The sequence below is a fragment of the Ischnura elegans genome, chromosome 12 (assembly GCF_921293095.1).
Source record: "Ischnura elegans chromosome 12, ioIscEleg1.1, whole genome shotgun sequence".
In the NCBI taxonomy this organism is placed as follows: domain Eukaryota; kingdom Metazoa; phylum Arthropoda; class Insecta; order Odonata; family Coenagrionidae; genus Ischnura; species Ischnura elegans.
The window spans coordinates 52,347,540-52,363,151 of NC_060257.1; the positions used below are offsets into that span (position 1 = coordinate 52,347,540).

Consider the following 15,612-nt stretch of genomic DNA (forward strand, 5'->3'; position numbering starts at 1 on the left):
ATATCCAGTCTTTAATGTGTAATACTGTGAATAGGTGAGATATAACCAGTAACAGATACAGACAAAACTCAAGGGGGAGCTTAAAAGATATTTTTAGCTACCTATACTTTTATTGTGATAAAAGCTAATCAAGTCACATGCAAAGTTTGAAATAGTTTTATTTCAACTGATTATACGCAAATACAAGAAAATGCTGTCTTATGACTTAAAAATGTTACAATTGTGGTTCTGCAATGTTTGACAATGCGGGAAGCCCCACAAGGGAGGGTGCGCACCCTTTCTGCCCTCCATATGTATCCGCCTCTGGACATAACAGTTAATAACAATACACTGTGATGGAATATTAAAGGCAAGTAGTTGTACCAAAATTATTAAACTTATTTGATGATAAGGTATGCACCCAGCATCAGTTCCTTTTCAAAACTGAAGAGTGATTTTAAAGTATTATTATTGAAAAAAATGATGATCTTGTAAATGATTTCTTGATCCCTCTTAATGTAGAAATAAATTATTAAAAATGTTGTGCTAAAATTAATCTTTATCACCACCAAAGATTTTGTGTGTTCTGCTAATGTGAGAACCTCCCAAATTGGCACATGAGGACTTACATCAAGGAAAAATAATTTATGAAAGTCAGTAAATAAGTGAAATTCCACAGAGAAAATATCAATCACCTTGGCAGGGATTCCAACCCGGATCCCAGTCAAGGCTATCCCATTCATAGAGATTGATTTTTTTCTCCGTGGAATTTACAGAGACTCGACACGGAGAACACAATATTAGAGCCACACTATGTTTCCAGGTTCGACAGAACCGATAAAATAAGAGAGATGTTTTGCCAAACGGATAGATATGGGAATTCGTTTTTCCCCTGAACTATAAAGGTTTTCAATAAATGCTAGTCGTAATTTCCTAAGAGCACTTCCTTTTTATTTGTAAATGGCTGGTGTCCTAACATCCCCTACTACAGGCCTTTTAGGTGGCTTGTGGGTTATTATGTGGGCTATCAGGATATTGATGGGTGTTAATAAATCTACTAGTTGTAGGCAATTTTTCAAAAAGCTCAATATCTTGACTCTTCCTTGTATTTACATTTATTATGCTTCAATATATGTCAAAGAGCAGCACCTTACTTTGGGTTTGGTTTTAAATAACGACGTGCACCTGTGCAACACCAGGAGGAGCAAAGACTTTAGAACTGTGTTACACAATCTTTCATTATATGCAAAAGGTCCTTTCTACGTTGGTTGCAAATTCTTCAACCACCTGCCTTTGAATATTAAAGGTGTTAACTGCCTCCTAGATTTTAAAGTAAAGTTGAAAAGGTATTTGATATCTAATGCCTTTTATTCTGTAAACGAATTTCTTTCAATGTAATGTGTTTCATTATATTCTCTTCTTTGTTTTATTTTGTTTATTTCTTTGACTTGTCCTATACATGTATAAGTGTCCTGGAATGATTAAAATTATTATTATTATGTAGATGTTGGTGTAGATGAATATCTCACTAAAGGGGAAGGGGGGGTTCCAAAATAGACAAAAACCCCTAACATAATTAATGCATGCCTCCTTCTTATTTAAAAAATAAAATAATGCTAGAAAAAAATATTACCTCGAGATAGGCATGGAGACGAGCTGTCCATGCTACCCTGTGAGCTCCCTTGGTGCCGCAGGCGATGACGTGAGGAGGGCCTGCTTGTTCCTCCTGTATTGCCCACGTTGACATTCAGAAGACTAGAGGGGGGTATGGAGAGGGCAGATGGGGAGGTGGGAGCGAGCGGGACAGTGATTGCTCCACTAGCTGGAGGGGAGTAGCGATGGACGGCTTCAGGGTCAGGCGGAGGGGATGTCTCTTCTCGCATAGCATGGCTACGCACCAGTAGTTTCACCTTGGAATTGGACTGAAAATAGAAATACCTATGAAGACATCATTTCTCTCTCATATGAAGAAATACCATCAGTTGACGACTCAACCAAATGCCAACCTTATCCATGGCTTACATTACATTTGTATCAACCAGGCCCTCAACCAACATCGCAAATGCACATTCCCAAGTTTAATTTGAAACTCAATGAAGGATATCATCATTAAACAAGTGAGAGAAGCCACGCACATTTTTATACAGCATTATTATTAAAATATTTTAAGTAATTTAATAAGTTTCCAGGATAATTTACAACTAATAAAAAATCTTAAGCCATATCCTCCTATTCTACCATGCGAAGGGTTATTTCATCCTCAAGGGAACGAGATATTTGCTCCCCTTGTACCTGCAGCTTCAGCCAATTTCAGAATAAATTGCAAACATTTGTATTTATTCACACACATGAAAATGCAGTGGTCTTATGTGAAATTAGACCTTTATCAAGGGTATTTGCTATTAATACCGACCATGACCAAGAATTGCTACACCATACATTGAAAAAACTAATATTATAATATCCAAAGCAAGTCCCTTTAGCATAATGGTACATTGACATACATGCACCAAACACTAAAATATAAGAATCTGATGATCGATGTATAGAACTCAATTGAGTCCAAACATGGTTTGCATTAAATGAATGAATTTACTTAATCATTATGCATCAAAAAAGTCAATATATGCATGTAAAGAATTCAATACAATTAGCTCATTGTAATAAAGAGAAGCTATATCATTTCACTTTGTAATTCAGTTAACTTTTATTTTATTGGATCACACAACTATAGTATCTCAAAAGATGAAAGAAATTATCTGCTACACAATTTCAAATGAAGGTGGACACTTCTCCAACTAATGGAAATTAATGCTAACTAATACAAGATTATGGATGCAGAATATAACTACTCAATGTAAGTACTTTCGTCCCCCACGACACAATAACAATATTCACTGGCAATCACATATAATGATCACATTTAATTGACTCATATACCCCATATGATCTCAATAATAATAACCTAAGTGATTATACTGAACAAAAACTTCACATCTATCTCCTTTAGCAATTCTTTCTTGTCCACAATAGGATTTAATATTAGTAAAACTTGTTCAGGAGATGGGAAATTACTCTCATCACCAAGAGGTTGTTATTCGAGAATATTCATATGTTGATCACAATGTGCCAAGTGCTGTATCCAAGGCAATTATTTTATTAATGATGTGCTATTGTTTCATCTTTTTGACTCGTTGTGTATCTAGGGGTCAAGTCGGCATTGAAGTTATGTGGTAAAACATTGTGTTTGACCAGGGTCGGTTTAAGCGGCAAGTTAAGTATGCGGCCGCATAGAGCACCAGGCAAATGGGGGTGCCTAAGCATTGGTAATCAAGCCCTATAAATATCACATTTGATATATGAGCAAGCATGTTATAAGTTCACTCTGATAATTCAGTCTCGACCCTTATTCCTAAAGTATTTACATTTATTTTAAAATGTATCCAGAGGGAATCCCTACTATGTCTCAGGTTATTTTAAAGGTAGGGGGTGGAATGTTGTTCGCTTACACTAGAAAAATGTCTAGAAACGGACCTGTGAGCATCATTCTTGTGCCTAAAAAAGTATCAGAGGTTGTATCACCCCTCCAGTGAACAGATACGTGTGAGTTAGGGGACAGAGCCTAATGAATAGGGGTAAAATCCTTACTCTCATACGACTGATGGGTGTCTGTGGCTTTTTTGGTCCCTCAGAGCTCTCGGCTGGCCCCTCCACCTCCTGGGTCTCATCGCCAGATGAGGATGTCCTGCTCTGCTTGGCCTGAAATCCTTTTCTCCTCTCCGAGCCTCCCCTGGCTGAACAGCCACCCTCCTCGAGACCATTGCTGACCTCCGAAGGACTCGCTGCCCCTCTCTCATCACCAGAGGATCCTCCGCCACCGTCCCTACTCCCTCTCCATCCCCCGCCGCTCCCCCCAGGCCCTGGGCCATCGATTGGACCGAGGCCACAATTTTCCAGAGCCAATTCATCTTCTTCTTCAAATTCCTCCTGAAAGAAATTACATAAAAACAAAATTCACCAACTCTTGCTTTACTTTGTGGTATTCCATTATAAGTTTCCTGGATATCAGACAATTACTTATACCACTTATTTTTTATCAGAGTGCGACCCAGGTTTCAATGAATTATCATCATCTTCAGGTGCAAATTATGATTAATTGATTATCATAATTTGCGCCTGAAGATGATGATAATTCATTGAAACCCGAGTCACGCTCTGATAAAAAATAAGTGGTATAAGTAATTGTCTGTTACCCAGGAAACTTACATAAAAACAGTTGAAACTCTATTTTATACTCCTCTATTCAGAGTGATCACTTAAAAATCATCAACAAAAATAATTAATCCTACAATTAGCTTGAGGTTGCTCTCCACTCAGTTCTCCTATGGGCTTGCTACGTATTACTAACTCTGCCCTTTGCATAAAAGCAAATTAGCTCCAGTATTGCTGTAAAATAAAGATGCTTAACATAAATTAGTTCAGATCAATTAAGTTAAAATGTTAAAGATCTTTTGGAAGCACAAAATCCCATTTCTAGAAAGTCATTCCATAGGTATATCTTTTAACCTACTCATTATTTCACACTACATATTGCTTAAAAAATTCTTAATTTGATGGCATACATTATTTAAAATCATCTCAACAGCCAGCATCCCGAAAATTGATTTGACGTAGTTCTCTACTTAATCATTTAGCTAGACTAGTGAAACATTAAAAAAAATTCTTCTCTATAAAATCCTTTATCACTTGCTCCATTTGTCTCATCTGAGGTCTTCAAAACTATTTTACTTGGAGATAAAATTACTTGCAACATTAAGGTTAAAATAGTTCAACCAAGATATCGGAAAAAAATTCATGAATATATGTACCCCTTTACATTTAAGTTGCATTAGTTTTATGATCAGTCACAGCAAAAGAAAAAACAAATTTTAGAAAATGGAAGATTTTTCTGTTGATGGCAGTGCAATGGTTAATCTCAGCATGGGCACGAACAGGTAAATCATAGAGGGAGTTTTAAAAAATGCCAATAATCAAGCTACCTTAATTCTGAGTGCATTAGATGACAAAGGACAACAATCTCATTGTACAATTCACAAACTACCTCCAACAGAGGAAACGTTTAGCAGTCATTGCTACATTAATGACTTAGGTACCGTTGGAACTTTGATTCTTTTCAAATATCTTTACAACTGGCCCAGCTGTGCAAGCTCAGAATGTTTCGAGCAGCATCCCAGCAGGTGGTGAGACCTGCGATAATGGGGATGTGGAATGGGGAGAGATAGGCAGATTTTGCCATATTTTCTCAAAAGACTTTGTTAGTTAATGGAAACAAAAGACTACCTAAAAATCCCTCTTTCCAACAGCCACCAGGACTCATTAGGAATGATGGGAAGCCCGGTCGGTCCCATAGCTTTTATAGTCGGTCCTTTTCTCCCCCGGGCTCTCGTGGACCGACCCAGGTAGGAGGTGGGCCCGTGAGCCAGCTACCTGAGTCACTCCCTTACAGTTTTTATGGTAGGTCCTTTCCTCCCCCTGGCCCTCGTGGACCGACCCAGGTAGGTAGTGGAAACGAGACTCCTAGGGCAGGCTCGCGACGTTACACTTCCGGGGCAGGGTCTATAAGCGCTAGCTTTTCACCTCTGCACCCGGAAGGGGGAGGACAGGAAGGAGAAAGGAAGGAGGCGCTGCTGCGATAGGAGCCCGACCACGCCTCCTAGGGAAGGAAGGGAAGGGACAAGGAATCCCGCACTGTCACAAAGGCAGGCGGGTCCTACCATCAGCGAAACCAGGCAAAGCCATTCATGTTCTAACGATCTTCGAGGATCACTCTATGAGGAAGAAGGATCCAAGGATCAAATCGTTAGATAACCCAGGTAGGTAGTGGGCCTGTGTACCAGCTACCTGATTCACTCCCATACAGTTTTTATGGTAGGTCCTTCCCCCCCACCTCCCCTGCTGCTCGCAGACCCACACGGGCCCTTGAGCCACCTGAGTCAGTCCCATAGAGTTTTTATGGTCGGTTCTTTACTCCTCCCAGCACTCGTGGCCCGTGGTCCGACTCAGATAGCTGGTGGGCCCATGCATCACCCTATGGTATACAGAATAATGGCTCCGCCTATCACGTTTTGTTTGGTTTTCAGGATGTCACGTGCCCTCTGCCCTCACCCCCAAAAAAATTCAGCCTGCTTCCCAGTCACAAAGATATTTAAAACAAATGCTGGACATCTCTTCTGCTGGAGGTGGTTCATAAATTGTAATATGAAATCTCTGAATCTCTGAAGAATGAAGAGGAGAAAAGGGAGATCAACTTGATTATTGGTGCTTTCGCACATGGTCTGAGGAAGAAAGAGCCACACACCTGCTTGGAGAGGGTTCGAAGTTTCCTCAGACTCGGACCGCCGGATCTTGGGCCCCCAACCCTCTGCTCATGGTCCATGGCCCTGGGACAGCTGCCGTTGTGGCCCCTTGGCCCAACCACCACCACCACGCCACCCCCACTGCCAGTCGGACTTCCGCCCCCACCTCCCCCTCCTCCACCACTTCCTCCTGTGGTTCCGTTGTGAACTACTATGCTTGGGACTGGCATGACAAAGAAAGAGCAAAAGAAATCAATGCAGTCTCAGAAATACTCTGAATACATATTATATTTTCAATGTCCAGTTCATGGTACTACAGTTTACAATTTAAAGAGGGCAAACATGGGGTTTGTAATCAGGTAGGGTATGGTATTTAGAGGAGGTGACCAACATCTGGGGATCAGGTTGGTGTGGTGGCTAGAGTGTTGGCTTCCCACCACAGACGCCGACTTGAAAAAAATATTGGGGGGGCCCAAACTGGGGATCTTGTCCCGGGAAATTTCATAAGTAATTAGTTTGAAGTTTTTTAAGCATTTTAGAAGAGTCATAAGATCAACATTAGAACCCTGATAACTTGAATCTCATCTGGACACTCCGGGGAAAATCGGTAAGCCTGACACATTTTTTCCTCACACCCGTAATGATTTTTTGAGGGGGCTCGGGCCCCCTCAGGCCCCATGGAGTCGGCGCCACTGCTTCCCACCTAGTGGGCTCAGGTTCAAATCCCAGTGGTGGCAGAGAATTTTCAGAGGCTGCCTGATCCCTGCTTGGATATTGTGTGGAAGACATTTTAAGCTCAACACTTGGTCCGTGGGATAGGACGTTAAGCTGTGGTCCCCTTGGAGCCTTTCATTAAGAGCTGGCTAATACTGACACCAGGTTTCTCTCCACCCTTCTATAACCTTCCCTCATGGTACAAATAAACTCAGCTGTTGGTTGCCAGCTCCGAATATCATACCAACAGCTGAGGTTATCTACACCATGAGAGAAGAGTGTAGAAGGGTGGAGAGAAATGGGCATTGGCGTAATATGCCAAGGGGAATACACACAAATGTTCCACCCAGCATATGGAATTCTTTGCTTAAAGTGTCCTCCAAAATGCACTCAAGTAGGGATTGGGCATTCTGTGAAACATCTCTGCCACCACCAGGATTGGAACCTAGACCCACAGAATGGATAGCCAACACTTTAGCCACCACACCAACCTATTCCTTGGGGTTTGTAATGAACTACTATTCAGTTAAAATGTATATTGCATGATGCATCAGATACTAAGTTAAGGGCTAATAAAAATGACCCCGGTAGAAGTACTGGTTAATGTGGTAAGCTAGGATTGCACCAAATATATTTATTCATAGATGTTTCAATTAAACAAACACCAGAGTCATCAGAACATAAACCACAGAATACAAAGCCATGTGGATATCAAATTAATCTATCATTATAAAGCCTCCATGAGTTGCCATGGTATTTGACTGAATGATATTTGACTTCAATATTCATGCATTGGAATTTTCATTTACTTATTTGGGAATTCATGAATTCATCCAAGAACTGGTAAAGCCATCAGAATATCTACACATTCATTAGAGTCTTCAAATAAACATAAATGAATATATTTGATACATTCCTAACGAGGCTAATTTACCAATGATTGTGAATGAGGTTCAATATGGTTTGAATATAAGGAACAAAAAAAAAAGCAAACTTAGTCCCCAAGCAGATTCAAACTGTATAGTTTCATTGAGTTTCCATAATTTTAGTGTGGTTTTGTGGATATTTGGGTGGCTGTGGATAGCACCATACCCTTTTTTAATCAGTGAATAATGAGAACTTCCACACTGATTCAATTGTTTAGAAGTACAAAAAAAATACTTGATGAAAGAATTGGAACTGGTAAAACTGCTTAAATTTTTAAGTAGCTTTACTACATATTAATATCAATCATCATATCTTAAATATTTTAAACATATAAATACAAAAATCATTGCAACAATCTTCAAATTTTGAGCTTTCAGCAATTTTCATTAACTTATCAGAGGCAACAAACACGAAATAAATGATAGATGATGGAAGGAATACACTAGTCATTGAGACAATTGCTGTCTCAATAAACCACTGGATTAAAGAGAAGAGTGATAACTAGCAACCTCAAGATTCAACATCAAGAAAGAAGTTCATTCAAGAGCATTCCAAAAATGAGGGATATATACACGGTGGAGAAAAACTATTTCACAAAATTTTCACCCTGAATAGCTGAAGCCAGAAAAACCAAAATTGCTAACGATTTTTAGGTCAACAATGCATCATTTATAAACTACAGGGGTGGAATTCTGTACGAGCTACCGATGATTGTCGGTGTCAATAGCGGGTCCTACTGAAAATTCTTGGTACGAGAGATTCCGGGGATGCATGTTACCGACGATCATCGGTAGCCGTATACAGAATTCCCCCCAGAAAATGTGCCCAGCACATCAATTGGCCATGAATTTGCCATGTTGCCACCGAAAATTCTTGGTACGAGAAATTCTGGGGACGCATGTCACCCACGATCATCGGTAGCCGTATACAGAATTCCCCCCAGAAAATGTGCCCAGCACATCAATTGGCCATGAGTTTGCCATGTTGTCATGGTACCACTCTGGTAGCGAGCTGCGTTAGATGCATTGCAATCTCCGGCAGGCAAAGCATTCGAGGTCATGAACTGTCCAGAGCATCTGGCAACAGTTCACACTTGCAGCCAATTGGAATGCTTGGTGCAAAGTATATGTAGTTTCAAAATGGTGCATTTTCGACAGAAAGTTCATAGGTTATTTTGGTTTCTATTGGCATCACCTATTCTGGGTTAAAATTTCATGATAAAATTTTTCTCCACCCTATATATAAAAATGGAAGAATAGTAAATGTATATAAAAAAGTTTTCTTACAAAAAGATATACTTCTTCCAATAAAATAATTTGGCGTCAGTGAAACAGGATCAAGGAAATATACAATCAAAAATTATCATTAAAAGAAGTCTCCAAATGATTCATAAAATAAATATATTTTCAGAACACACGTTGAAGCTAGACACTCCATCGAAAGACACCAAGTAAAGGTATTACAAATAAATAAGCATACCCATTATGATACCCATTCTTTTGTTGACCAAAGGATAATCTTCTATCCTTAAGTGAGCATTGGAAAACTGCCAGGAACCACAAAATTTGCCATTAAAAAAATTAATTTTCACAACCATTAATTTAACTTTCAATACCATTTAAAATGGAGAGTAAAATAATTGATAAATTTTTTTGCCAACAATTAACTATATTTTGATCGCAAAAATGATATACATATACATTTGACAAGCATATTATTAACTCAATTTGTTGATTCAACATGGAGGACAGAAGTTGACAAAAATAGACAACTTTTAAAAAATCTATCTTACACAGGAAGACTTCTACACATTTAAAAACATTTTTTTCTAGGATAAAAATCCAAGTGCTTAATTTAAATGGGATGGTTAAAAAGCAGCCAGATCAACATATTATAGTGAAATGAAGGCTTCATTAAATGGAAAAATTCAAGTTCTCGAAACTATACCAAATTCATCTCGGCAGTTTTCACACATCTAGCTTTGCTTTAAAGCTAGCTGAAGAGTCCTTAACGATAACAGTATTGAATTACTCAGTTAATAACGTTAAAGTAAAGAGTATGCGAGTAGAGCCCCACGAAGAAGAAGATAGAGTATACAAGTGCAATTCAATGAGTGGAACATGTTTCACAATGTGGAACATGTTTACTTGTGATGATGTTATGAGGTGCACACTACCACACTTAGAAGAGTTGCTCAGAGGAAGAATGTCTTTATTTATAATAGTCCTAATATAAAGTCAGAACATGCAATAGCTTGGGAGACGAGATTTCTTAACATGTCTAAGTACTAATATAGATCAAAGTATTTTCTTCAGCATAAAGGAAGGCGTTGAGTGAATATAATTTTTATGCAAGTTATTATTATAAATACATCAATATATCAGGCTGGTGTGGATTCTATAGTGATGCAAATGAGTTGATACAATAATCTAGGTTCATACTTCAACACTAATGAAGGATATTTCAATAAAGCCAAAGCAGGAAATTCAAAGTGATAGAGAAAGGACAGGCCACAATATGATCAGGCAAAACATTAAACCTTTCGCATTTGCAAATACTCACTTTCTAACTTGGCCATGTCTGACATTTAGAGGAAGGCTATAGAGATGGACGGGCTAGATCAGCATTCTTTCTAGTGAGGTCAGGATGACATTTTCCTGCAAACTATCCCACAGGATAAAAAAAAGGAAAAATAAATAAATAAATGAATAAAATGAAAATGAAAATGAACAAAATTAACAATATAAACTACCATTACAGTTTTAAATTTTCACACGGTGCCATTCCAGTTTGTTTGCCATTCTTGTTTTTTTAAATAACTGTGGCTAATTCCTATTTCTAAATAAAAAAATAAACAAAAAATATCAAAAATGTGCATTTTTGTAACTTGTTCTAAATTTAATACAATCCATACAGCACTTATTTCATTCATTCATGCACAAGTTTCTCGAAAAAAAATATTTCATGTGAAAGAAGAATTTATTTATATTCATGAACCTTAGTATACATTTGTTTTGTTGGTTTAATTTCACACAGGTCAAATGCTGGGGATCAACACTAATCGCACAAACGTCTGGAAAACCAATGGACAAAAAATAAAACATTTTCTCCAGAAACTCATGGCTTTTTTTTCCATTATGGGCATTCCTTAGCGTAAGTTTGAATGTACCACCCTCATTCGATCAAGTTTTACCACTTATTCTTCCAAAGTATACTGGAAAACGGTTATTATTCAAGAAATAACACGTTTATTTTCTCTACATCACATACAGATAGTCACACAACTCATAGCAAGTGGATATCCCATGAAAAGAGACGTTTGGGTGACATAAATACATTCTGAGTTATCATATTTATCAATTACTATCGAATACGGAGACCATAAAATAAAAGCACTAATCAAGGATAAACCAGAATATGCCACTGATATTTGCAGTAATTGCGGTTATTTTTGTTGAATGTGGGCAACATCGTTTGATAGCCATTCCCTTTATGTCAAGAGTGATATAAAAATACTGTTACCTAAGATAAAAATTAATTTAAAATTATTAGGGTATCAGGGTCGATGCGGTGGAACTAATGCAATTGTTGAATTACTTGCAATTCCCACCTCTTTAAGGCAAGTAAACGAGACTCCTAGTTACAAAGACTATCATTTTCGGGTCTAGTTGACGACATGTATGTTGTTGGCAAGACCAAATATATCCTGGAACTTAGTCGACCAACATGCCACCAATGGCTTCTCCGTATATACGCAAAATAAATCTCGACGTTCTAAAATTAAAGGAAAATCTACATTATTGCATTCATAATCGAATTGATTTTATAAAAAAATATGACTTATAGCATTTACGATTGAAAATTTTCAGTTGTCAGCATAATAAATCCGTTATCTTAAACACTCAAAGCACAATTCTGATCGTAAAATACCCCGCTGTTGCTGTACTGGATCATTATTTCCGTAGTTGCGCAGGACAAATTTAACATTGAAAACTGAATTTGGTTTACAATAACAAATAACATCATGATAGCTGTTTTGATACGTTAAAGGAACTATTTAAAAAATTTCCAGACATATATCCAATTTTGAATTTTCACCAAATGTACTCCCACTCATTATCATAGTAAATAAAGTCATGCACTAATTTATTTTGTGCAAAACTGAGACCTATTTATAATTTCTGAAAGCTGGATACTATATATTTTCCTAAAGCAAAAATGATTAATTTTAAACGGACCCTATTGGAAATATTCAATTGAACGGTTCAATTGAATTTTTTTTCAATTGAATCGGCAGATTATTTCCAATATGGGCGGCGCTATTCTTGCTACGGCAATGAAGTTAATTTCTATTCTATTTACTTTTTTACTTCTTTCTATAAGTCTTCTAATTTAGTTGAGCCATTTAGTTTATGGCGCCATAAGTGTCATTGGTTTTTAAGTGATCATGCTTATGGCATCGCCATGAGCATTTTCTTTTAATTCCTCCATAGTCTGTCCCAAAGCACATCCAAGCTTCAGAGGAACATTTCTTCAAGTAATGTGCGAAATCACCGTAAAAACAAACGAGCAATGCGGTTTAACAGCGCAGTACATAATTCCCCTCCTTTACGCGGTCTCATCTTTATTTTTAACCCACCATAGCTGGAAAGACAAGAGACCATAAACGGCTCGTCCATATTAATTAGCGATAGTGGTAAAACGTTCTTGTCTTTGGATCTTTCTCGGAGAGTGCGCTGCTTAAAGCGAAGAACTTTTTCCTCGACCGCTTTTTATCTTCCCCATGTTCCGAGACCGGCTTTGCTTTTTCACGAGATGAGAGACGTGACTGGAGTAGCGAGAACGTAGAGATTCACTCAGAAGGCTCAGAAAGGCAAGATTTCTGAAATAGAGTGCCTCGTTTTGCCAGTTTTTCTCCTCGGAGCAAATTGTGACAACTCGAAAAAGTTGTGGGCGCAATTAATATACAAATCAGTCAATATCTTGTTGCGGCGATGGCTCGCTTACATTTTTTCTGATGTAAGTTTTCGCGGCGTTTAGGTTCGCCGAAGGGCAGATTTTCGGGTTCCGCCCGCGTGGTCATTTTGATGGCGACGTTTCACATACTGTGCTGTAGGCATCTTCGGGCCAGGCTGAAGTGGAGAGTGCTTCTAATGTGTCCGATATTTAGTCTGGAGTTACCGTATAAATATCGGACTCACTAGAAGTGCACTCCACTTCAGCCTAGCCTGAGGACGCCTACAGTACAATAGGTGAAACGTCGCCATCAAAATGACAACACGGACGGAACCCGGAAATCTGCCCAATCGCAAACAATTGTTTAAATAATAGTACATTTCAGTAGAGTTAGGAAAATAAAGAGACAAGTATTTTCTAGAGCTTTCTGCGGAAAAAAACCGACGGCCTTTACTCTTTCGAAAATAAGTTGATGACGTCACGAGACCATGGAAGCACCATATCTCCCCCATCGACCTCACGTGGTTCGTTAATTTTTACATCCTAGTGTGAGATTCACTCCTTGAATGAACGATTCCCCATGAAAGAATTAATGAACCGGAACTCATGACATCATCAACTCATAATACGAGGGCAACAACTTTCGCGTTTTTTTTTTCCTTTTAACTGGGGAGAGAATGGTTGAGAGAAGAATATTTATTTTAATCTCGTTGAAACATATCTTTCGCTTTCATCTACCGAATTCTTTTGATGTCTAGAGATTACGGTTCTGAGAGAACTACCCCATTGTAAAACAAAAAAAAAAAACGTTGCCAGCCATAACCGAAATTACAGAGACGATTGTATTTCAAAATCAATCAATATCCCAAGAAGTCAAAGTTCGCGAAAATTTAGTGGAAAAATAACGGTTAATGTCTCTTTCGGGGTTAGAACATTCTGAATTTGATATGAACTTATTGAAATAAATACTTGCGATTTTCCACGGTCATAAAATTTATCACGACCGACCAGTTGCAAGTATTTATTTCAATAGGGAAAATTCCAATCCATCACGCTTGAATCTTCGTATTTTATTAATATGAATGAACGTTTTTTTCTTATCTCTTCGAAAAATTGAGGCAAAATCTGACAATAAATTACTATTAGAAAAAAACTAATCTTAAATATCAATACGGATAGTTAAATTTCGACTGGCATGAATATATGGGCTAAAGGGAAGAGGAACATTTATTCACGTAGTAGGGGCTTGGGAGTGGGCCTATATGTTCTTTGGAGTTCCTATCCAAGCATAACAACAGGGGAGACCTCGATAGTCGGGCCCCAAAAAGTAAGAAGACCCAACCACCTTCACTCAACCCACCCTTCTGATCAACGGCCTCACCAGATTTCTTTAAGAAAAAATATGCTCCACAAAACACACACCAAAAAGGCACCTCAGTCTTCCACATGGAAAGAAAGTTTCCGAGGAAGGATGGAATTACTATTAAAGTATTCTCCACGTTAAGGTAGGTTTGAATGGACCATTTAAGAAGTATTCTGGGAGTCTCCCCTCCATAAATGGACTTACCTCTTTAATTGACGAGTCCTACTCCCTTTCATTCTCTATAAAAATCCTATTCTCTTCCTTCCTCTCCCTCTTTTACCCAATATTCTATCCTCTCACACCGTTTTCAGTATCCCTTCCCCGTTCAGAACTCGTGCCATCCATACCTTATCCGGTGCAGAAAGACTTAATACGCGAACTGAATAAGATACAAAGGAAGGCTGCGCGTTTCGTCAAAAACTGCTACGGGCGTACAGACAGTGTTACCCAGATGTTAAGCGAATTAGGCTGGGAGCCGTTGGAGACTCGGAGGCTGCGCGCTAGGCTAAGATTGATTGAACAATTGAGAATGGATATCTTTAAGAGCGACACAAAAAACATAATATTAGAGCCACACTATATTTCCAGGTCCGATAGAAGCGATAAATTAAGAGAGATGTTTTGCCGAACGGATAGATATGGGAATTCGTTTTTCCCCCGAACCACAAAGGACTCAAATAAACGCTAGTCCCAACCTCGTTAGAGCCCTTCATTTTTCTTTAGCTGTAAACGGCTGGTGTCCTAACACACCCTGCCACACGCCTTTTAGGCGGCTTGCGAGGTATTATGTAGGTGTAGACCTTCTGTCTCTTCCATATCTCACCACCTACCTCTCCTCACTCACCACGTCCAGCACTTCGTCGTTCCTCTCCTTTCCGTCCACTTTCTCCATTCTTTTCCAGACCCATATCTCAACGTGAACAGAAATTACTCGATCCCCTCTCACCTGAGCCCCCCGTCAACAACCATCACCCTAACCGTATGAGATGCGTTAGATGCTTGGATGCCTATTTTTTTCTGAGCATATTTTGAGTAAGGGAACTTGGTTGTAACGTAGTACCAAATGGAAAGGAAGTTATCTGGCAAGGATGGAATAATAAGGGTAGTGAACAGGATCCACTTGATCCCCCGCCTACTCGAGGCCCCTGTCGACAACCATCAACCCAACCTTATGGGATGCGGCCTCACCAAATTCTCTTTAGTCAAAATAATTTCAGCGGAAAAATAGGCACCCTGGCATGCCAATGGATGGAAGTTACAAAATAATGGAAGTTACCGATCAAGAATGGAATAATAAGGGCACTCCACTTGATCCCC

At 38.8% G+C, this 15,612-nt stretch overlaps 1 protein-coding gene across 6 annotated transcripts in view; it reads right to left on the minus strand.

The window, feature by feature from the left end:
- The window catches only part of LOC124169616 (trithorax group protein osa-like), a 430,983-nt gene that overhangs the window by 41,482 nt on the left and 373,889 nt on the right, over nucleotides 1-15,612 (minus strand). For all 6 annotated transcript variants that reach the window (XR_006867176.1, XM_046548263.1, XM_046548262.1 and 3 more), the window contains exons 4-7: nucleotides 10,539-10,640; nucleotides 6,338-6,558; nucleotides 3,628-3,966; nucleotides 1,613-1,901 (exon numbers count right to left, since the gene is read on the minus strand). Coding sequence is in view for 5 of the 6 variants with exons in the window: in XM_046548263.1 (XP_046404219.1) it covers nucleotides 1,613-1,901; nucleotides 3,628-3,966; nucleotides 6,338-6,558; nucleotides 10,539-10,563 (874 nt within the window). In the remaining variant the exon portion in view is untranslated. The remainder of the gene's footprint in view (nucleotides 1-1,612; nucleotides 1,902-3,627; nucleotides 3,967-6,337; nucleotides 6,559-10,538; nucleotides 10,641-15,612) is intronic.